This window comes from Hyla sarda, chromosome 2, assembly GCF_029499605.1.
Source record: "Hyla sarda isolate aHylSar1 chromosome 2, aHylSar1.hap1, whole genome shotgun sequence".
NCBI lineage: Eukaryota > Metazoa > Chordata > Amphibia > Anura > Hylidae > Hyla > Hyla sarda.
Window position 1 is genome coordinate 253,197,626 of NC_079190.1, and position 24,267 is coordinate 253,221,892.

General features: G+C 46.9%; 1 protein-coding gene across 8 annotated transcripts in view; it reads left to right on the forward strand.

The window, feature by feature from the left end:
• Positions 1–24,267, forward strand: part of ADGRB2 (adhesion G protein-coupled receptor B2) — a 571,730-nt gene that overhangs the window by 504,439 nt on the left and 43,024 nt on the right. For all 8 annotated transcript variants that reach the window (XM_056556966.1, XM_056556965.1, XM_056556968.1 and 5 more), the window contains one exon: positions 21,299–21,449. In XM_056556966.1, coding sequence (XP_056412941.1) covers positions 21,299–21,449 — 151 coding nt within the window. The remainder of the gene's footprint in view (positions 1–21,298; positions 21,450–24,267) is intronic.

Below are 24,267 nucleotides of genomic sequence, written 5' to 3' on the forward strand. Positions count from 1 at the left end.
AGGCCATATATGCCCTAAATGTTGCTTTATGATATGGATTATTGAATAAAGCACATATTGACTATGGTGCCTTGGATCTTCCATTCTGTTGATAACACCATGGTACAGTGTAGAGCAGAGAGGGTAAAACTGGTCACATTGATTTGTATAGACCAGATACTGCTAATGTTAAAAAAAAAAAATACCAATGCCCAAAATGACTGATTGATATTGTAGCATTCACAAATGATATCGTAGCCACATTTTCAGTAGTCATTTACTCCAGTGTCCATTGCTGTAGTGTAGTTGTCACTAGAGATGAGTGTGACACCGAAGGCTAGCTGATAGCAGTACCTTTCAAGTGTTCTCTTGTGATCCCCACTGATCTTTTGTAATATGAGTTGTTCCCATAGTGCAAGAATGAGACCTAGTATTGGACACTAGAATTCCATGAAACAACTTTACTAAGCTTTTTGGGCAAATCCAATATACTGCAGTTGTGTTGGCACAGCTTGGAGTGTTACAGCTTCTTGAGTCAGATGGATGGATGTTGGTCACTATTCCTTTATATAAAGCTTTTACAGCAGATTTTACTGAATTTAGTATTCTCTGAGATTCTTTTTAGCATGTAATGACTAATGCAGATGCCGACAGATGTTAATGTTCACAGTCCAATTAACTAAAACTACTGATGAGAGTCTTTAAAGGTTGGACTACTGTGGTGCTAAATGTAAACTTTCTTTACTCATGTGTGTTACGCCGAGCGCTCCGGGTCCCCGCTCCTCCCCGGAGCGCTCGCTACACTCCTCTCACTGCAGCGCTCCGGTCGGTTCCACGGACCCGGGGCGCTGCGATACTGCCTCTGGCCGGGATGCGATTCGCGATGCGGGTAGCGCCCGCTCGCGATGCGCACCCCGGCTCCCGTACCTGACTCGCTCTCCGTCAGTTCTGTCCCGGCGCGCGCGGCCCCGCTCCCTAGGGCGCGCGCGCGCCGGGTCTTTGCGATTTAAAGGGCCACTGCGCCGCTGATTGGCGCAGTGGTTCCAATTAGTGTTTACACCTGTGCACTTCCCTATATCACCTCACTTCCCCTTCACTCCCTCGCCGGATCTTGTTGCCTTAGTGCCAGTGAAAGCGTTTCCTTGTGTGTTCCTAGCCTGTGTTCCAGACCTCCTGCCGTTGCCCCTGACTACGATCCTTGCTGCCTGCCCCGACCTTCTGCTACGTCCGACCTTGCTTCTGTCTACTCCCTTGTACCGCGCCTATCTTCAGCAGCCAGAGAGGTTGAGCCGTTGCTAGGGGATACGACCTGGTCACTACCGCCGCAGCAAGACCATCCCGCTTTGCGGCGGGCTCTGGTGAAAACCAGTAGTGACTTAGAACCGATCCTCTAGCACGGTCCACGCCAATCCCTCTCTGGCACAGAGGATCCACTACCTGCCAGCCGGCATCGTGACAGTAGATCCGGCCATGGATCCCGCTGAAGTTCCTCTGCCAGTTGTCGCTGACCTCACCACGGTGGTCGCCCAGCAGTCACAACAGATAGCGCAACAAGGCCAACAGCTGTCTCAACTGACTGTTATGCTACAACAGCTACTACCACAGCTCCAGCAATCATCTCCTCCGCCAGCTCCTGTACCTCCTCCGCAGCGAGTGGCCGCTTCTGGACTACGACTTTCCTTGCCGGATAAATTTGATGGGGACTCTAAGTTTTGCCGTGGCTTCCTTTCCCAATGTTCATTACACTTGGAGATGATGTCGGACCAGTTCCCCACTGAAAGGTCTAAGGTGGCTTTCGTAGTCAGCCTGCTGTCTGGAAAAGCCCTGGCTTGGGCCACACCGCTCTGGGACCGTAATGACCCCGTCACTGCCTCTGTACACTCCTTCTTCTCGGAAATTCGAAGTGTCTTTGAGGAACCTGCCCGAGCCTCTTCTGCTGAGACTGCCCTGTTGAACCTGGTCCAGGGTAATTCTTCCGTTGGCGAGTATGCCGTACAATTCCGTACTCTTGCTTCTGAATTATCCTGGAACAATGAGGCCCTCTGCGCGACCTTTAAAAAAGGCCTATCCAGCAACATTAAAGATGTTCTGGCCGCACGAGAAATGCCTGCTAATCTTCATGAACTTATTCACCTAGCCACTCGCATTGACATGCGTTTTTCCGAAAGGCGTCAGGAGCTCCGCCAAGATATGGACTCTGTTCGCACGAGGCGTTTCTTCTCCTCGGCTCCTCTCTCCTCTGGTTCCCTGCAATCTGTTCCTGTGCCTCCCGCCGTGGAGGCTATGCAGGTCGACCGGTCTCGCCTGACATCTCAAGAGAGGACACGACGCCGCATGGAGAACCTCTGCTTGTACTGTGCTAGTACCGAACACTTCCTGAGGGATTGTCCTATCCGCCCTCCCCGCCTGGAAAGACGTACGCTGACTCCGCACAAGGGTGAGACAGTTCTTGATGTCAACTCTGCTTCTCCACGTCTTACTGTGCCTGTGCGGATGTCTGCCTCTGCCTTCTCCTTCTCTGCTGTGGCCTTCTTGGACTCCGGATCTGCAGGAAATTTTATTTTGGCCTCTCTCGTCAACAGGTTCAACATCCCAGTGACCAGTCTCACCAGACCCCTTTACATCAATTGTATAAACAATGAAAGATTGGACTGTTCCATACGTTTCCGCACGGAGCCCCTTCTAATGAGCATCGGATCTCATCACGAGAGGATTGAACTTTTGGTCCTCCCCAATTGCACCTCGGAAATTCTCCTTGGACTTCCCTGGCTTCAACTTCATTCCCCAACCCTGGATTGGTCCACTGGGGAGATCAAGAGTTGGGGGCCCTCTTGTTCCAAGGACTGTCTAAAACCGGTTCCCAGTAACCCTTGCCGTGACTCTGTGCTTCCTCCAGTAACCGGTCTCCCTAAGGCCTATATGGACTTCGCGGATGTTTTCTGCAAAAAACAAGCGGAGACTCTACCTCCTCACAGGCCTTATGATTGTCCTATCGACCTCCTCCCGGGCACTACTCCACCCCGGGGCAGAATTTATCCTCTCTCTGCCCCAGAGACTCTTGCCATGTCTGAATACGTCCAGGAGAATCTAAAAAAGGGCTTTATCCGTAAATCCTCCTCTCCTGCCGGAGCCGGATTTTTCTTTGTGTCCAAAAAAGATGGCTCTCTACGTCCTTGCATTGACTACCGCGGACTTAATAAAATCACGGTTAAGAACCGCTACCCCTTACCCCTCATCTCTGAACTCTTTGATCGCCTCCAAGGTGCCCACATCTTTACTAAATTGGACTTAAGAGGCGCCTATAACCTCATCCGCATCAGAGAGGGGGATGAGTGGAAAACAGCATTTATCACCAGAGATGGACACTTTGAGTATCTGGTCATGCCCTTTGGCCTGTGCAACGCCCCTGCTGTCTTCCAAGACTTTGTTAATGAAATTTTTCGTGATCTATTATACTCCTGTGTTGTTGTATATCTTGATGATATCCTAATTTTTTCGGCCAATCTTGAAGAACACCGCCAGCATGTCCGTATGGTTCTTCAGAGACTTCGTGACAATCAACTCTATGCTAAAATTGAGAAATGTCTGTTTGAATGCCAATCTCTTCCTTTTCTAGGATACTTGGTCTCTGGCCAGGGACTACAAATGGACCCAGATAAACTCTCTGCCGTCTTAGATTGGCCACGCCCCTCCGGACTCCGTGCCATCCAACGTTTTTTGGGGTTCGCCAATTATTACAGGCAATTTATTCCACATTTTTCTACCATTGTGGCTCCTATTGTGGCTTTAACCAAAAAAAATGCCGATCCCAAGTCTTGGCCTCCTCAAGCGGAAGACGCCTTTAAACGACTCAAGTCTGCCTTCTCTTCAGCTCCCGTGCTCTCCAGACCTGACTCATCTAAACCCTTCCTATTGGAGGTTGATGCCTCCTCAGTGGGAGCTGGAGCTGTCCTTCTACAAAAAAACTCTTCCGGGCATGCTGTTACTTGTGGTTTTTTTTCTAGGACCTTCTCTCCGGCGGAGAGGAACTACTCCATCGGGGATCGAGAGCTTCTAGCCATTAAATTAGCACTTGAGGAATGGAGGCATCTGCTGGAGGGATCAAGATTTCCAGTTATTATTTACACCGATCACAAGAACCTCTCCTACCTCCAGTCTGCCCAACGGCTGAATCCTCGTCAGGCCAGGTGGTCTCTGTTCTTTGCCCGATTTAATTTTGAAATTCACTTTCGGCCTGCTGATAAGAACATTAGGGCCGATGCTCTCTCTCGTTCCTCAGATGCTTCTGAAATTGAACCCTCTCCTCAACACATCATTCCTCCTGACTGCCTGATTTCCACTTCTCCAGCCTCCATCAGGCAAACTCCTCCAGGAAAGACCTTTGTTTCTCCACGCCAACGCCTCGGAATCCTCAAATGGGGTCATTCCTCCCATCTCGCAGGTCATGCGGGCATCAAGAAATCTGTGCAACTCATCTCTCGCTTCTATTGGTGGCCGACTCTAGAGACTGATGTGGTGGACTTTGTGCGAGCCTGCACTATCTGTGCCCGGGATAAGACTCCTCGCCAGAAGCCCGCTGGTTTTCTTCTTCCTCTGCCTGTCCCCGAACAACCTTGGTCTCTGATTGGTATGGATTTTATTACTGACTTACCCCCATCCCATGGCAACACTGTTATTTGGGTGGTCGTTGATCGATTCTCCAAAATGGCACATTTCATCCCTCTTCCTGGTCTTCCTTCAGCGCCTCAGTTGGCTAAACAATTTTTTGTACACATTTTTCGTCTTCACGGGTTGCCTACGCAGATCGTCTCGGATAGAGGCGTCCAATTTGTGTCTAAATTCTGGAGGGCTCTCTGTAAACAACTCAAGATTAAATTAAATTTTTCTTCTGCATACCATCCTCAATCCAATGGACAAGTAGAAAGAATTAACCAGATCTTGGGTGACTATTTACGACATTTTGTTTCCTCCCGCCAGGATGACTGGGCAGATCTTCTACCTTGGGCCGAATTCTCGTATAATTTCAGAATCTCTGAATCTTCCTCCAAATCCCCGTTTTTCGTGGTGTACGGCCGTCACCCTCTTCCTCCCCTCCCTACCCCCTTGCCCTCTGGTCTGCCCGCTGTGGATGAAATTTCTCGTGATCTTTCCATCATATGGAGAGAGACCCAAAATTCTCTCTTACAGGCTTCTTCACGCATGAAGAGATTCGCGGATAAGAAAAGAAGAGCTCCTCCCATTTTTTCCCCTGGAGACAAGGTATGGCTCTCCGCCAAATATGTCCGCTTCCGTGTCCCTAGCTATAAGTTGGGACCACGCTATCTTGGTCCTTTCAAGATTTTGCGCCAGATTAATCCTGTCTCTTACAAACTTCTTCTTCCTCCTTCTCTTCGTATTCCTAATGCCTTTCATGTTTCTCTTCTTAAACCACTTATCATTAACCGTTTCTCTCCCAAATCTGTTTCCCCCACTCCTGTCTCCGGCTCCTCGGACATCTTCTCCGTCAAAGAAATTTTAGCATGTAAAAAGGTCAGAGGGAAAACCTTCTTTTTAGTGGATTGGGAGGGTTGTGGTCCAGAAGAGAGGTCCTGGGAACCTGAGGATAATATCCTGGACAAAAGTCTGGTCCTCAGGTTCTCAGGCTCCAAGAAGAGGGGGAGACCCAAGGGGGGGGGTACTGTTACGCCGAGCGCTCCGGGTCCCCGCTCCTCCCCGGAGCGCTCGCTACACTCCTCTCACTGCAGCGCTCCGGTCGGTTCCACGGACCCGGGGCGCTGCGATACTGCCTCTGGCCGGGATGCGATTCGCGATGCGGGTAGCGCCCGCTCGCGATGCGCACCCCGGCTCCCGTACCTGACTCGCTCTCCGTCAGTTCTGTCCCGGCGCGCGCGGCCCCGCTCCCTAGGGCGCGCGCGCGCCGGGTCTTTGCGATTTAAAGGGCCACTGCGCCGCTGATTGGCGCAGTGGTTCCAATTAGTGTTTACACCTGTGCACTTCCCTATATCACCTCACTTCCCCTTCACTCCCTCGCCGGATCTTGTTGCCTTAGTGCCAGTGAAAGCGTTTCCTTGTGTGTTCCTAGCCTGTGTTCCAGACCTCCTGCCGTTGCCCCTGACTACGATCCTTGCTGCCTGCCCCGACCTTCTGCTACGTCCGACCTTGCTTCTGTCTACTCCCTTGTACCGCGCCTATCTTCAGCAGCCAGAGAGGTTGAGCCGTTGCTAGGGGATACGACCTGGTCACTACCGCCGCAGCAAGACCATCCCGCTTTGCGGCGGGCTCTGGTGAAAACCAGTAGTGACTTAGAACCGATCCTCTAGCACGGTCCACGCCAATCCCTCTCTGGCACAGAGGATCCACTACCTGCCAGCCGGCATCGTGACAATGTGACTCTGGTTTGTGACTCTATCGGGGGCATTTCTCATCGTTGCTTTGGTAAGCAAGTTCTGTAGGCATTTTTTTCTTGCTTTTGGTTTTTCTTATGTATGACGTATTTATCATACTATCACAGGGGGTTGATAAATTTGGCTCACATAAGCAAAAAACAATAAATGACTTCACAACACCAATTTGTAACCCTACCTCCTCTCTTCTGTAAAAAAAATGTGATATATATATACACACATATATATTTTTATATATTTTTCTTTTTACCCCTTTAGGACACATGGTTTTTTATTTTTTAAATTTAGTTTTTTCTCCTCACCTTCTTAACCCCTTAAGGACGCAGGGTTTTTCAGTTTTTGCATTTTCATTTTTTCCTCCTTTCCTTTTAAAAATCATAACCCTTTCAATATTCCACCTAAAAATCCATATTATGGCTTATTTTTTACGTAACTAATTCCACTTTGCAGTTACATTAGTCATTTTACCCAAAAATCCACGGCAAAATGGAAAAAAAATCATTGTGCGACAAAATCGAAGAAAAAAATCAATTTTGTAACTTTTAGAACCTTCCATTTCTACCCAGTGCACTTTTCGGTAAAAATTATTCATTCTATATACTCTCTAGGTTCATTGAGTTGAAATTATATCAAATTTAGGCTTCTTTCACACTGCCCTTTTGACACAACAGTGTGACCTCCATGGGAAACCCGGGGAGAATAGCAGGAGTAAAAATACATCATGCAAAGTTTTTTCCTCCCGTTAATTCCATCAAAAAACAACGGCGCACTACATACCCCATAATAGTCAATGGCATCTGTGGGGACCCATTGTTTTCCATTGTGCCCCGTCAAAAAATAACGTCTGTTAAGGCACAAAAAAAAGTTGCTGACGGATGTTTGCGGCAGTGTGAAAAGGGTCTTGCATAGATTTGATTTTGTTTACTTAATGGCTTCCTGAGCTGTTACAGGACTACAACTTCCAGCATTCCTTTCCAGTGGGAGATGTGGAGAGTGGAGGGGGACAGTCGCAACAGTTAGTGCGCTGGTGGTAGTTGCGGGCGGGTGGCCAAGGAGCGGCCTGGGCTGTGATTGGCCGAGACTGACCAGCCAATCACAGCCCAAGCCGGGAAATATGAAATTACAGTGTAGTTTCATATTTCTGGGAGCCGGCCGACTCTGCTGCCCCGGCCGCTCATCTGTCCCCTGCTGCCGCCGCTCATCTGTCCCCCGCCGCTCATCCGTCCCCAGCCATCGCCGCTCATCTTTCCGCCGCCGCTCATCTCTCCTCCGCTCATCTCTCCCTGGAGCAGACTTGGGACTTTTTGAAGGGGGTTTCCGACTTTCGCACATCATAAATACCTGATCACTGCAAAGTGAAAACTGAAATTTGCTTAGGTACAGCTGTTTGTAACGATTTGATTACCCACAAAAGTCGCACAAAAAAGTGCTTAGGTGCATGTGTGACTTTTGTAAGCAAAAAAAAAAGGCTCTAAATACCTTGATAAATGTCCCCCTATAACTTTAGGAACATTTTTTATTATGTCATCCAGCACTAACTATAACTGTAAGCCACTAAAGAGATTAGTGCATTGTAGAGAGACCCTTGTCCGGCTTCATTCTCTTTGATGTGATGAAGATGAAAAACACTCCTTCTAGAAGATGAAGACTTTCGGGGACATTTATCATTGTTTGCTTTGATAAGCGAGTTCTGAAGTAATTTTTTTTTCACAGGGATTTGATACATTTGGCTTACATAAGAAAAAAAGAAAAAATTACATAAACAAAATTCAATAATTAACTTCAGAACACCAGAATGAAAATATAGGGAACCCCACGCGTTTTTTGGAAATAATAAGATAAAAAATATGTGGTGTTCCCCGTATTTTTATTCACAGCTAGATACCAACCAAACAACAACAGCCTGATGTTAACAGGGTGGGCGAGGACCGTTGTTATTGGCCCTCCCCAGCCTAAATAATGCCAGCCTGTTACCGCCTAGGCCCAGGAGCGTTATTTTTAATGCTCCAGGCCTGTTGGTACCAGCTCTTCCCGGCAACCCTGTGGTGGTGGGTACTGGGGTAATAATTGGGGGTTAGCGCTAGCTGTTTTTGAGGCTAACTCTAAGTCCTGGCTTAGTAATGGACTCCATCTATAAGACAACTTTCACTACTAAGCCTGTAAAGTAAATTAAAAAAAAAAACTTTTATTCCAAAAAACATTCCCCCAGCAGCCCTCGTTAGCCATTTTATTAATATTTAAGAAAAAAAAAAAAAAGGGGGGGGGCATCATTGTAGTCCACCGAATCCAAAGTAGTCCTCTGCATATATGGATCTGAAACGAGAAGAAAAAAAACACAAAAATACGTTAGTACATTTATAGGGCTAGAGGGCTCCAAACAGTGAGCCTCCAGTTGTTGCTAAACTACAACCCCCTGCATTTCCAGACAGCCTTTGGCAGTCTGGGAATGATAGGTGTTTTAATTTAGCAACAGTGAGCCTCCAGTTTAGAAACATCTGGAGTCTCGCTGTTCTTAAACTACAACTCCCATGATAGGAGTTGTAGTTTAGGAACAGCGAGACTCCAGCTGTTTCTAAACTACAACTCCCATGATGGGAGTTGTAGTTTAGCAACAGCTGGAGGCACCCGGTTTCTAAACTACAACTTCCATGATGGGAGTTGTAGTACAGAAACAACTGGAGGCACCTGTTTCTAAACTACAACTTCCATGACGGGAGTTGTAATTTAGCAACAGTTGGAGACACCCCGTTTCTAAACTACAACTTTCATGACAGGAGTTGTAGTTAAGAAACAGCTGGAGGCACCCCGTTTCTAAACTACAACTCCCATGACAGGAGTTGTAGTTGAGAAACAGCTGGAGGCACCTCATTTCTAAACTACAACTTCCATGATGGGAGTTATAGTTTAGAAACAGCTGGAAGCACCCGTTTCTAAACTACAACTTCCATGACGGGCGTTGTAGTTTAGAAACAGCTGGAGGCACCCTGTTTCTGAACTTCAACTTCTATGATGGGAGTTGTAGTTTAGAAAAAGCTGGAGGCACCCTGGTATTAAAATGCCAGCCGCATCTACCATCAACCCATTAGCTGTTGCAAGACTACAACTCCCAGCATGCCCTTACAGTAAGGACATGCTGGGAGTTGTAGTTGTAACTCTTGGGCGGGTGGTTGATGCAGGCCGGTGGCCAGGACAGCAGAGCCGGCCAGCTCCCAAAAATATGAAACTACTCTTTTATTTCATATTTCCCACTGCCCCAGCCTCTCATCTCATCTCCCCCTTCCCCATAGTCTTAACCCACCGCTGCCGCCACTCATCTCCCACCAGCCGCCACTCATCTCTCCCCGCCACCGCTTATCTCACCTCACCACCGCTCATCTCCCCCCGCCGCAACTCCTCCTAAGGATTATTGGGGGTTGTCGTCGGGGGATATCCCTGACATTTTTTATTGGGGCTCTCGGGTGCGGGGGCTCGTGGCTGTGCGGCAGCTCATTCTCTTGCTGCACAGCAGTACTGTACATATGTAGAGAGCCTTGTCTGCTACTCTGCGGGCCGCCTTTTTCGCTGCCCACACTTTCACTTCCTTTCATCAGTGCCATTATGCGCCTCTCATGCTCCGCCCCTCTCCCTCACCTTGTTCCTGGGGTGACGGGAGGCCGAGCGTTTGGACGACAGGGCCCGCCATTCGGCTCTGGCATCTCCCTACAGCGTGATATTCACTGCTCCCTGCTCGGCAGTGACTGGGCATGCTGCAGTGGTCGGGGGTTCTCCGTCGGCAGTTCTTTGCCTTTCTCTCCCGGGGGTCCGGTGGGTTCTTAACTTGGGGTCCCTGCGCAGCGCACAGGGACCCTGAAAAAAAAAATATTTTGTTTCTCAGTCCATGTTCTTACCCCCTCTTGTGGCCATTCAGTAGAGAGCAGCCCCTAATTTCTGGCCCCTTGTTTGGCTTCCCCTTGTGGCGAAAGACAGCTATTGCACTCTTTAGATGTCTGCTTTTTACTGCTTTAATTTTGCTGGGTTTCCGGTCTGGGGACCATATATTAAATGTTATTTTTAGGGACTGCTTTAATATTTGCTTCTGCCACTCTGTTTTATCAGCTGAAGAAGCAAAGGTCTCATTGCCAGCTCAGGAATATTGTGCGTGGCATTTCTGCCATGACATGTCTGCAGTGCCCACACCCGCATTCCATCCACTTCCCACACCGGTGGGATGTCCCTGCAGATGCATCCACATCCTTGACCTTAGTTAAGGGTCTTTCCTAGGTGTTTCATTTTCTTGTGTCTTTAGACATCAAGTGTCCACTTTGTGGACTTTATTACCGGGAGGGTGCTGGGAAACCGCAGTGGTATCAATTTTCTCCCACAGGTCCTTATAGGTCTTCAGAATCTGTGGCTAGTGTGCTGGACCCCCCACTTCTAGTGCGAGGTTTTCAAGCATGTGTTTCTTTGTGGACATTGATTGGACCCAATACCACAGACAGTGGTCTGCATGGTTTCCTCTGCAGCCAGTCCCTTTTCACATAGCTGCCGCATCCATGGCTGAAATTACAGCTCCCCACTGCTAACAAGTGGTGTCCAAAGGAGTGACCCAGCGTGTACAATGGATTTTGTCAAGGGCGATGGGGATACATTCCACGGTTCCTTAGCCTCCCCTGATCTCCCAGGATGACAGGGATACTATCCATGGCCCCAGGCCTCCCCGCCCCTCCATATGCGACAATAGGGCACCAGCGCCTGGTGGTGTTCTCTATTGATAAGCCAGACTGTTGTCTGCTCGGTTTCTGCCACCACCATTCTCCCATCAAGGGGCTGCCACGTGCTTGGCTGGAGTTCCTGTATCCCTCTTCTAATGTGAGGAGTCAAGAAGGGTGTCGTTATAGGTACAAGGGGGCCCTGTGCCAGTAAGCTGGATAGTGGTCTTCATGATCTCCTACACCTCTAAGTGACCCTTCTGGAGTTTACGGTCCCACTGCTATGGCGTGGTGTCCAAAGAAGTGACCCTACGTGTCCTATCGACCCTTTTCAGGGCAGCAGGGATGCAATCCAGGGATCCTCAACCTCCCCTGATCTTCCAGGATGACGGGGATTCTATCCACTGGGCTGCCACGTGCTTGGCGGTGTTTTACCTTTCTGCATGGAAGGACCTTGGACGAGGGTTCCTGCATGTGCACAGGGATGATGCCAGTTAGCCAGACTTTGTCTGCATGGTCTCCGGCACCACCAGGTCGCCCATCGGATCAGCCGCACTCCGATACCCCACTTTCTGTGGGAGGGTTCAAAGGAGTGATCCTGTGCGTTCAGGAATCCGGTCAGCCATGATTTACTGCTATGTCAGGTCAACTACCATATACTTCCCAGTCCGTGGACGGAAGTTCCGGTATCCCACTGCCGAGTTGTAGTTCTGAGTGAGTCAACCCATGTTGCTCCATGTGCCCTATGCAATGCACCACATACTGGTACGCAGGGTTCCCTGCTTTACCAGGTCCCTCTCAAAATGTCTGCCATTCTCATGGCTGAAGGCTGGTAACCCACTTTTAATGTGTGGTTCTCACAGGTGTGGCCATGGTCCCTATGCCATATAGCCAGACTGTGTCTGCTTGGTTTCTAATCCACCAGGTCACCTCCCCCTTTCCTGCCGCTCCCGTCACTGCATCCCAGTAACTCACTTTCCGTGTGAAGTTCCACAGAGTGTGTCTCTGCGGGTTCATTGAACCTGTTATACCATTCAGACTGTCTCTGCATGTTTCCTGCCCCACATATTTCCTTCATCTCTTGCATCTGCGACAGCAGTCCTGGTGTGGGGCACCATTAGGAAATGGGTTTTGGGGGTGTTTCCTACAGGTTCCATGGCTTTTCACGGCAACTGCAGCACTCTGTTCCCCTTTCTAAGAGGGCCATGTTGGTCTGCTTGGGGCATGGTTGTAACACACCATTGGGTGCTGAGCCTGTCTTTCATACTGCGGACTTGGATGTCTGTGAATCCTTTTGTGTCTCCAATCTTGGTTCCTCACTACTGTGTCTGTGTCCTTTCATATGTTAGGTCCCTCGGAACATGTAGAGCCCACCTTCCCTTCTGTCGGTGGGGTGTGCTTCAGACCTTCCTGTAATCTTGTTTCCACAGGTCTGTGGCAGTTGAGCACCTTTGTTCTGGCATGGGGCCTGGTGGGGCATCACAGACAGTTTAGGGTCCCCCTTATGCCTCCAGGTATCTTCCTGGATTCCTGTGCAGAGTGGCTCAGGTGCCTGTTCGGTTGCCTTACACATGACTAGACTGGCTCCATTGATGCCTGGGGTTTCACCCAGATGGGGTGTTCCTCTCAGTGCTGTTGGTTAATGTGTGTGTCTGCTTCTTCCTTGCATTTGTAGTCATGTCTTTGTATCTTTGCCCAGCTCCAGTGTCCAGGATTCCGATCACTCTGGGGACACAAATTGGCTCCTCGATATGTTCTCGCAGAGTTCCTGGGGGCTTTGTCCATCCAGTACTTTGTCCGTTGCCGCAGGGCTGCTTGTCCCTGCTCCTACAGTGCCTGGTGCACTTTGACAATCCTCCTTCCATGAGGGTACGGGGATCAGGGGGCTTGGCAGGGTCAGTGCCTGATTTTCATCTCCACCACCCCTTGTTTCCCCCCCCACTAGAGGGATTATTTTGCTGGTCGCTTTCTACTACCGAGATCGAGTCATCTCTCTCTTCCCACTTTATAGGTGGCATATCTTGCTGGGCCCTTATTTTTAGCTGAGAACATTCAGAAGAGCTTTTCCCTGTCTCTGTCTGTGTGCTTACTGCCCACTATTACAGCCTGGCTCTCTTCCTGTTTCTTGGTTATCTACTGCTGCTCAAGCAGCCTTGGCACTCCCTTTTGTCAGAGTGGTTTCTGCTATCATGTGTGGCTCGGCGACAGCTGGTCTAGCCTCGGTCTGTCGTTTGGGTCCTGCCATTGCTCTCCTCCCCCCTCGGCACAATCTCCCTGGTAGGGTGTGCTCCTCCTTCCCTTGACGGTGTCAGTAGCGCTGCACTGACTCCACAGTCCCAGCCTGGTTCCCTTTTGTTCCCCCTCCGTTCCCGTCCTGACGGGTTGTTGCTTCGGAGTGCTCTGGTCCACTCAGACCACTGGGGCCCAGGACCGGTTGATCTCCTTGTCTTGGCCACTATCCTGGGACGTGCCTTCTTCTCTAGGTCGGCCCTCCTGGTTCCATGGGCCTTAGTGATGGTTGAGGTCTTGCGCATGTTTAGCGGTTCTGCCCAGATTTCTCTGCAATCTTATTTATGGGGCAGTCTTTCTGTACTGCACTTCTTCTGTCTCAGCATGGATCTTTGTCCCCTGATGCGTTTCGTTGATGTTGGGTTTCCTTACCCTTCGGGTGTAAGACTTCCTGGAGACTCAGGAACCTCCAATTCCCATGTCGGTCACTCTGGTGTTCCAGATACTCCTTTTCAGGGTCTTAAACTCCTTTCTTGGCTGTTTATTCTTCCGTGTCCATCTTCCAGGTGACTCTGGAACCTCCATTTCCCATGTCTGTCGCTCTGGTATTCCGAGATGCCCCTTTTCTGGACATTATTACCTTCCATTTTCTCCTTCAGGGCCCATGTTCTCTCGAAATGGAGGGTGTTCCGATCGTCCGGATTACACCAGTTGAGCTATGTCACCTCCCAGGTGCTCGTGGCGGGCTCCTGAATAGGGGTTTTGGGTCTGCAAATGTTCAGATCTTCGATCTTCCACACCAGGTCTCTCTAGAGCCGGTTTCCATCTCTTTTTCTTTTGTTGTGCCATTTTCCATTTTTGTTTCCCAGCCAGGCTAGCCCTCTGTCTATTTCTGTGTTCCTTAGAGTTGATTTCCTACCTCCTTCCGGGATGGTTCCGGACCCTCTGGCTTCCTAGTCGACTTTTTTCTGTTCTCTCTATGAGGACCGGTGGTTTAGAGTCCCTGCAAAGGACGGTCCCATCCTTTGGCGGCCCAGTCCATTTCCATGGCTGGGGATCTTCCGAGAGCTCTGTTTCTAGGCCTCGGTTTTCTCTAACCTGGGGTCTCGTCCACAGGCCTTACAGAAAGTGGGTTCGGTCTCAGGACTAATTCCCTTTTGCTAGTGATCATTATTCCCACTGCTTTGGTAGATCCCAACAGTATAGGTGTCCCTTCATGAAGACCGACCGGAAACAGGAGATTTTTTGTACTCCCCATAAAATCTCTTTCTCATAGCCTTCATTGGAAGACACCGCATCCACCCATTTCTTCATTTTTTGTCCAGATTCTTTTCCGGGTAATTGTTTTTTCTTTCCTAGGGTCCTCCTTCAGACATATTTCTTTGTTGGCTTCTCCTACTGCTTTGTGACAAAACTGATTACCTCACTTCCAGTGGGCAGGTATATCCTGCTAGGGAGGAGCCGACTTCTTTTCCTAGTGTCAGCGCCTTCTAGTGGCAAAAGCATATACCCATCAGTATAGGTGTCCCCCAATGAAGGCTACGAGAAAGAGATTTTACGGTGAGTACAAAAAATCTCCTTTTCCCGGGCGGTGCCGTGATTGGCCGAGACCAAGCGGCCAATCACGGCACCACCCGGGAAATATGAAATTACAGTGTAGTTTCATATTTCTGGGAGCCGGCTGGCTCCGCTGCCCTGGCCACCGGCCTGCATAAGCCATCCGCCCAAGAGTTGCAACTACAACTCCCAGCATGTCCTGACTGTAAGGGCATGCTGGGAGTTGTAGTCTTGCAACAGGTAGTGCGGGTGTGAGATGAGCAACAGCGCTAGGGCAAGAAGAGTGGCTGTAGCACAGGGGGAAGAAGGGTGGCTGCGGGGGGAGATGAGCCTTGGTGGTGTGGGGAAGATGAGCACGGGGGGTGGGGGGAGATGAGCGCCGGCAGCGGGGGGCAGATGAGGATGAGCAGCGGCGACGGGGGGGAGATGAGCAGCTGTGACAAGGAGGAGATGAGGAGTGGCAAGGGGGGTAGATGAGGATTTGCAAGGGGGGGAGATGAGAGGCAAGGAGGGGGAGATGAGGAGTGGCGGGGGGGAAGATGAGGGGCAGCAGGGGGAAGATGAGGGGTGGCGGAGGGAGTTGAGGGGCGTCAGGGGGGGGGGATGAGGTTCGGCAGGGGGAGATGGGCAGGGGGGAGATGATCGGCAGCTGGTTAACATTACGGGGAGATGAGTGAGGGGGAATATGTGATTTATAGGGGGGTGGTGGGAGGGGAGATATGATATGAGCAAGTGCTCTGGCTCCTATATGCAGCTGTGATTTCATATTTCCTGTTGGAGCCGTGATCTCAGCTCCCAACGGGAAATAAGAAATCTGCACTCCAAAGCAAGTTTTGTAAGGCTGGGTTCACATCACATTTTCTCCCATACGGCAGGGGAGAGCTAAAACCTTGTGCTCCCGTATGCTTTCGTATGCACTCCCGTTTGTAACTCATTTCAATGAGCCGGCCGGAGTGAAACGTTCAGTCCGGTCGGCTCATTTTTGCGCCCTATGCGCTTTTACAACCGGACCTAAAACCGTGGTTGACAACAGTTTTAGGTCCGGGGAAAATGCGCATACAGCGCAAAAATGAGCCGACCGAACGTTTCACTCCGGCCGGCTCATTGAAATGAATTATATACGGGTGCACATACGAAAGCATACGGGAGCACGAGGTTTTAGCTCCCCCCTGCCGTATGCGCTCCCGTATGGGAGAAAATGTGATGTGAACCCAGCCTAAGCCCGGTCCGGGCTGGCTTACATTTACGCTGCTTTGAAGGCGGTTACGACTTTTTGTGCGACTTTCGCACTTGATAAATCCCTGACCACAGCAAAGTTAAAACTGAAATTCGCTTTGGTAAGCTCTTCTGTAATTTTTTGCTTACAGCCAAAGGTAGCACAAAAAATTGCAACATGCAACTTTTTGTGCGACTTTTGTAAGCAAAAAAAAGAGCTCTAAATCCTTTGATAAATCTCCCCCTTTATCTCTAAAGAACGGACAGGACCAGTGACTTTATTGTAAACAGGATTTCAGCTATAGCAGACATATGTTGTCTAGGTGTATGTATGCCTATTATTAGCAGGGCTAGAATACACATGTGGTGTTAACAAGAGCAAAGCTTCAACTGACTAGTAGAGACGGGTTAGGGTCTACCCCTTCTCCTAGGAGGTTGGACTAGAGATGTGACCATAGTATAATTTTTCTAATATATTAATGCAAATGGTAATCCTTACATTTTTTGTAATACCTCAGTGTATGCAATAAATATGGTGCAATGCACATAACTACCATTGCAAAAAAAAAAAAAAAAACCTACCTACAATTTTCAGAAAAAACTTCTCTCAGCCGCACAATAACTTCTTAAGGACAGTAGCTGGACCACCTTTGGTACTGGGACACCTAGTAATTGGCTTAACATGGCTGAGGAGAGCACAAATATCAGGCAAAAAAAAAAAGTTAAAACCTCAAAAGCAAATGCAAATGCAAGAAGAGAGAAGTGGATTACATTCTGTTGAAACACACATCTTACAGATGTATAAGTATAACTAATAGAGCAACAATTTGGTGAGGAATAAAGCTACAGTACTGTCTTTAAAGGTGTAGTGTAGTGAAAGATAATTTATCCCCTATCCAAAGGATAGGGGATAAGTTATAGATCACAGGGGGGGGGGGGGTCACCCTTGGGACCCCTGCGATCTCCTGAATGGGGCCCCAGCAGTCTGCTGGAAGGAGCAGCGGCCAACACGCTCCCTCCATGTATCCCATGGAGATACATGAAGGGGGCGTGTCGGCCGCGGCTTCCTGCAGGTCAGAACAGCTGCTTCTGTCAGACTGCCGGGGCCCCGTTCAAGAGATCGCGGGGGGGGGGGGGGCAGCGGTTGGATCCCCCGCGATCTATAACTTATCCCCTATCTTTTGGATAGGGACTAAGCTATTTTTCACTGCACCACTACTTTAAATTCCTGGCTGGCAGAGTTACCAGATCTCAAACCTACTGTGCTCTTGGGGGATAACCTGGACCATAACTTTAATGGGGTATTCCAGGATTTATTAACTTTTAACTATTCTGCCCATTATGCATAGTTATGTAATTTATCAATTTACTTGTTGTATGGCTCTGCCACGGATTGTCCACTTTTTGTTCTTTATATGGTCTAAGCGGCTGTAGGTTATTGCTTCTTAAAGGGGTATTTCAGAATTTATAAACTTTCAACTATCCTGCCTGTAATGCATAGTTATATCAGTTATCCATTGTCACATTTTGTTTTTAATATAGTCCCCCAGGTTCAGCATTCCGTTGCCGTATAGATTACTGTCGTACTTACTTTCCCACAATCCTGTTTGGCTCAAGATGACAGCTGATCACAGGGGGCATGGCTTCTTCTTGTCCTCCCTAACAAGCCAGCCCCCTGATGACACGTGCACTCTATCCCAATGTGCCAGCGTTCACTGCGTTCCTGCACTCTGCAGACTGCCAAGATCACTTGACATCGGAGCATCCAGATGGAGCATACACATCATCAGGGGGCTGGCTTGTCAGCGAGGACAAGAAGAAGCCAAGCCCCCTATGATCAGCTGTCACCTTGAGCCAAACAGAATCGCGGGAAAGACTTGAGGAGACAGTAATCCATACAACAAAGGAATGCTGGACCATATTAAAAACTAAAAGTGGACAATACGCGGCAGAGCCATACAACAAGTAAATGGATAACTGACATAACTATGCATAAGAGGCAGGATAGTTAAAAGTTAATAGATTCTGGAATACTCCTTTAAGAAGTAATAACCTACAGCCACTTAGACCTCTGGCAAGATCTAAAAAGATTGTTTCCCCAAATAGCTCCAAAAACTGACAAAATGATTGACAAATATCTACAAAGCTATACAAGCTGCCAGCAGAGGATAATTTGATGAATGTCATTGTCAGGATTGATGAATAGAAAATTCATATAAATTTAGAAATCATATTATGACATTGTCAATGCAGTGACTATAATTATTGATCAATGTAATTAAACCTTATTAAAGAAAGAAAAAAAATTAAGTGACCCCAAACAATTCCACCGTAGAATAAGTCACATGAGCTATTGACTTGCAATGACAATCCATAAAAGTACCATTATTTTTATTAGTATGCTAGAGGTATCCAGAAATAGCCTGTAAATAATACATATGTGTTTTGAGCACATCTGCACTGCATTATTCCTACAAACGCACTGGTCCCATACATCTTTGTATGCTGGCTTTGCTTTTATTTCTTTCCTCCAAAGCTCTTTAATCAATATTTGTATTAAGTTACATGCTCAGTAATACAGTAGATCTGCCATGCTGGGGACTAGAAAGGGAAATCAATTTAGAGATGGAGTGGGAGGTGATATGTCAGGAGTGTATTTTCTGTGTTTATTGCACATAGAGCAGAAAGATGAATGGGACCGTTGTGGTCATTATTATTGCCACAAGGGTAGCTTGGAAAGCCAGGGTGTTGGGAATTTGTTTTTCTGAATATTACACTAATGCCACCCATAGTATTTCCCTGCTGGGGAAGTTCTACTCTCTGGAGTAATAGTACTTATGTCTTTTGTATATTGATATGACTTAAGTTCAGCCCATCAGCATACTGGTAAAGGATGTTCTACTGAATGGAAAGAAAAAAAAACAGGGAGCAGATTTGGTTGAAAAAGTAGAACAAAAATAACCCCCTAAAAAAAACAAAAAAACTGAACAAGTAGTCACTAATCACCCGCCATTGTCATTCAGACAGTGTCAGGATCCGGCTGATCTTCACATCTTGGTCCCCATCTCGACACAAGAAAATGCCAGAAAATGTCAAAGTTTGACCAGTGATTGGCTAAACAGGCATTTACTGGGGCAATCCCTTCAATATATAACACAGTCTAAGAGCACAGATAGTCGGCACTGGCTCTAATAGAAATCGTTTGTACTCAAGCTGTTCAGGTTATCTCCCAGCTTTAATTCAGAAGTGGATCAGTTACCTTGGTCTCGGTGGTGTTCTAATCCCCAAAGCTTTATTTTTGATTCATAAACGATTTACATGCGGTGGATGTCAGGCGCACAGACACAACTCTCCCCGTAGCTGTGCGCCTGGTGTCCACCACTTGTGAATCGTTTATGAATCAAAAATAAAGCTATAAATCACAGACTGGTTTACAGAACAGTAATTGCCTCCCCATGTTTCTTGTTCTCCCCTTTAATAAATATGCTACAACTAATTCCATATACAGTCCTATATCTTATGTAGTAAACATGGCTAGATTTCTACCTCTGTATTAATAGCTGCACAGTCTTTGGCACTATTTCCCTATCCTTCTTTTCATAATAAATCTTGTTATCCTAAAATTTATCAGCTTTTCTAATTGTTAACACAGCAGAATGAAGGCTTCATATTCTTCATGGCTTATCACAGAACAGCTGCACTTTGATCAATTGCCGCCTCTTTGCTGCCTAAAGGCACAGGCCGGTTGTGTCTAATGGGAAGTACAATCCTTGTAGTAATTCATCCTAATTCTAAAAACATTTATTACTATAAAATTGGACTGAAGGGTGAGGAAAATCATTTGAAGGATTGCTCGGGATTTGCCAAAAGTATGTGCTTTTTCCTAACACAGTGTAACACAGTGAATAAAGCTGTGCAATACTAGACAAAGCCTGTGGACAAGATTGGAGTGTATCTGTTTTCAAATCCTAGACAAACCCTGAATGATTTCCTAATCCTGCCTACATTTCCCATGAGTCCTCTGGCTATGCAGAGAGGGGATGGGGCCTAGGGATCAACTGGTAATCTAATAACTTCGCTAGACAATATAATAGGTTGGGATCAGTTCACATTATGTGCAGTTTTGATTCATTTTCTTATTCCAACGGGTGTTTTTGTAATAAAATATCACTATGTGAAGAAAGTGATTTGACCTATAATCACACCTGAGATGTTTTATGAAGAAAAAAAACTCACTGCATATGAAAAGCAACGTTTCAAAATTCAAAACATGAATGTCTCAATTTTAGTGCATTGACCATTAGGTCCTGTTGAATTACGTGAGAATTGGACCATAGGAAGGTGACATTATCTTCTGATCCCCTAATAGATTTTTTGGATTTTGCACCTATATAAGTCAAGCAAGAAAAATAAAAATTGTATTTTAGAGGGGGGGCGCTTACTGCATTTCTGTAGCTTTTGTATTGCGTTTTGATCATGTCTTTCCTGTGATTTTCCAAAATTGCTATGAAAATAAAGCATTTTATTATGATTTGTGCAATCACAGTAAAATAGTTTAATTTTACTTTAGTATTTTGGAAAACCACAGCAAAACCTAGACAAAATGCAGCTAAAATGCTAAGTGTGAACACAGCCTAAATTGATGTTTAAATGTACTACATATCCTAGAAAGATAGCAGCAGTATACTGATGGAGCTTAGTGAGGAGGGGTCTGTGAGCTGATAAGAAGGATCAGGTAGGTGATGATGTCCCCTTGTAGTTTAACAGGAATCCAGCTGACCCAGGACAGACCCCTTCATCTGACAGATTAAGCACTGTGATTTTCTGTGGGTCAGACTAGTGATCAAACAACAAAGTTACAGTAATAATATGCATAAATGCAGTTGTGCTGAAACAAATGGTGCTGTAGGACTAGAGATGGTGAAAAAATACCTTTAGTGTCTCTTTAAAGAGAACAACATTGGTGCACATTTTGTACAAATGAACAGATGACTTTATTAGCTTGTAGTAGAATAAGGAAACTATTAAGTTTCACATGAATGGATGTTAAGATTGCATTAAGAACATTTGAAATAGTGCCGTGGGCCCAAGTTAAATGAAAAAGAATTCTATAGCTCCTTTTCTCTTTCAGCATAGACAAAACAAAAGAAAAATGCCTATGAACCAGCAAACCTAATCTGCTCCAATACTAAATACTGTTCTCTGTCTCTCTCTGTCTCCCTGCAGGCTGTTTGTGCTTTGATCGCTGCTTTTTTGCACTTTTTCTTTCTTTCCTCTTTTTGTTGGGTGCTAACAGAGGCTTGGCAGTCCTACCTGGCTGTCATTGGGCAAATGAGGACACGTCTGGTCCGTAAGCGTTTTTTGTGCCTGGGATGGGGTAAGTACACTTTCCATATTGGGTTTCACTATGAGCATTTTCTCACTCAAAATCTAAAAAGAAGGTTTGACTGGGGCTAAGAACAATTTCTCATATTGCTCTGGTAAAATAAAAGCTAAGCTGTGATCGCTTCCCATGGGCAACAAAATCTTCCCCAATATTCCCCTTTCTCCGAAGCCATTTTCAAAGGGGCCTAAATGCAGACATATCGGCTGCTGTATGAAAGATGTGTTTTGCTGTCCACACACATGCCATCAATGGAATTATTTTTCCAGTAAAAAATGGCTTTACAGGAATAAGTAAAAAATTTACCCTGCAGAGTCCATACAGTTTAGCAGGTAAAAAATGTACTGGTAACTGTAAATCTACTGGTACATAAAAAACTTAAACAGTTTTCCAGTGTGTTGTTTGCCCGATTTTTGCATCCTTGACTATAGTTTAGATTTAAATTGCCTAGAGATGAGCAAACTTATAGTAAATTCGATTCGTCACGAACTTCTCGGCTCGGCAGTTAATGACTGTCACGATGCCGACTGGCAGGATCCTCTGTGCCAGAGAGGGATTGGCGTGGACCGTGCTAGTGGACCGGTTCTAAGTCACTACTGGTTTTCACCAGAGCCCGCCGCAAAGCGGGATGGTCTTGCTGCGGCGGTAGTGACCAGGTCGTATCCACTAGCAACGGCTCAACCTCTCTGACTGCTGAAGATAGGCGTGGTACAAGGGAGTAGACAGAAGCAAGGTCGGACGTAGCAGAAGGTCGGGGCAGGCAGCAAGGATCGTAGTCAATAAGGTAATAGCAGGAGGTCAAGTACACGGTAAGGACAAACACAGTAACGCTTTCACTAGGCTCTAAGGCAACAAGATCCGGCAAGGGAGTGCAAGGGAGGAGATCAGATATAGCCTGGGAGCAGGTGGAAGCCAATAAAGCTAATTGGGCCAGGCACCAATCATTGGTGCACTGGCCCTTTAAGTCTCAGAGAGCTGGCGCGCGCGCGCCCTAGAGAGCGGAGCCGCGCGCGCCAGCACATGACAGCAGGGGACCGGGACGGGTAAGTGACCTGGGATGCGATTCGCGAGCGGGCGCGTCCCGCTGTGCGAATCGCATCCCCGACGGCCATGACAGTGCAGCGCTCCCGGTCAGCGGGACCGACCGGGGCGCTGCGGAGAGAGAGACGCCGTAAGCGCTCCGGGGAGGAGCGGGGACCCGGAGCGCTAGGCGTAACAATGACTTATCCTGCGTAAATTAGTTCAGCCTTCAGGTGCTATGGTGTGCTGGAAAAGGTGGATACATTCCCAGGAAGGAGTCTCCTAGGACTGTATCCACCTTTTCCAGCCCATCGGAGCACCTGAAAGCTGAACTAATTTATGCAGGAAAAGTCATCAACTGCCGAGCCGAGAAGTTCGTGATTAATCGAATTTACTGTCACTAAACAAACACAATTGGCTAACAGGCAATTGCGTAAACTGGATCCTATCATAACCTAACTACACCAAAAAAAGAGATACCAATATACTGATTGAATACAAAAATAGTGAGTAAACTTTATTCAAGTGCATTATAAAATCATACATAAAATACAGGGTACTATACAGATGAAAGCTACAGAAAAAAGGTAGTGATACTGAATCCACAATGGTAGACAATAAGGACGGCAGGGATACAGTCCACAGATATCAAATTGCAACATGCCCATAAATGATAAAAATAAATAATGAAACATACATATAGTAAATGTATAAGGCTGGTATATGTCCTCGATAGGGCTATGAATAAAGTGAAAATGACTAATTGTATAGCACCTAGCCCTGTTCAGAGGTCAGTCAGCAGCATCATATAGTGAAAAAGAAGAGAGCATGAAAGACAGCATAAAGTAACAAATACCTGTCATACACCAATAGGGGAGATCACTACCTGTACCCCAACGCACGTTTCGCGTATGTGCTTCGTCAGGGGGCGTGTCTAGTACTAAAGGGCGTTCCTATTTATAGTGGTCCTCCTAACACAATTGGTTAGGGTTAGGTTGAGGGGCAGCTATTGCAGCCAATGGTCATGGGTGTTATACAATATCACCTACTTGTAGATGCGCATCAATTCAAACAGCCTAAGTGATAGGACAGATGTGTGTGGCGCTGGTGCCCGCTGTCTCGGCGGGTGACGTCACTTCCTCCAGCGCCACATCCAGTCCGGCTCCCGATCACCTGACTCGTACGTCACCGAACTGAGATCACATGACCGATGCGCCACAGCGTCCCATGGCGCATCATACCCATGCGATCACAGTACAGCTCCATGACAGACGAGTCAGCCGATCACGTGATGTGCACAACCCACGCGATCGTTGTCGGCGCCGGCCATACTACCAGGAAAGAGATCACTATAGTAACAATAGCTCATACAGTCACATGATAGCAGTCACATGACTAATATAGCCAAAATATATTCGTAAAAGATAATAATAAAAAAATAATAAATTAATAATAAGGAAACAATAAAGAAAACATCACCAGTAAGTGAAAAAAATCGATGAAAGGTGCTCAAAGTGCAAAAAAACAAACGTGATAATAGTGCAAAATCGATGAAAGTATATACTTACCAAATAGGATAATAATAATAAATGTAGTGTTAATCCCGTAAAAAATATAAATAAAAGCACAGCTCATAGATGCATCAGTTAACCCTCAAATCAAATCCTAAGAGACACATCCAAACAATCTAAAATAAGAATCAATATACATAATTACTGTAAAAAATATATATAAAAAATATATATAAAAATAAGTGAAAAGACAAAATGTAGAAAAAATTATTTATATGTCC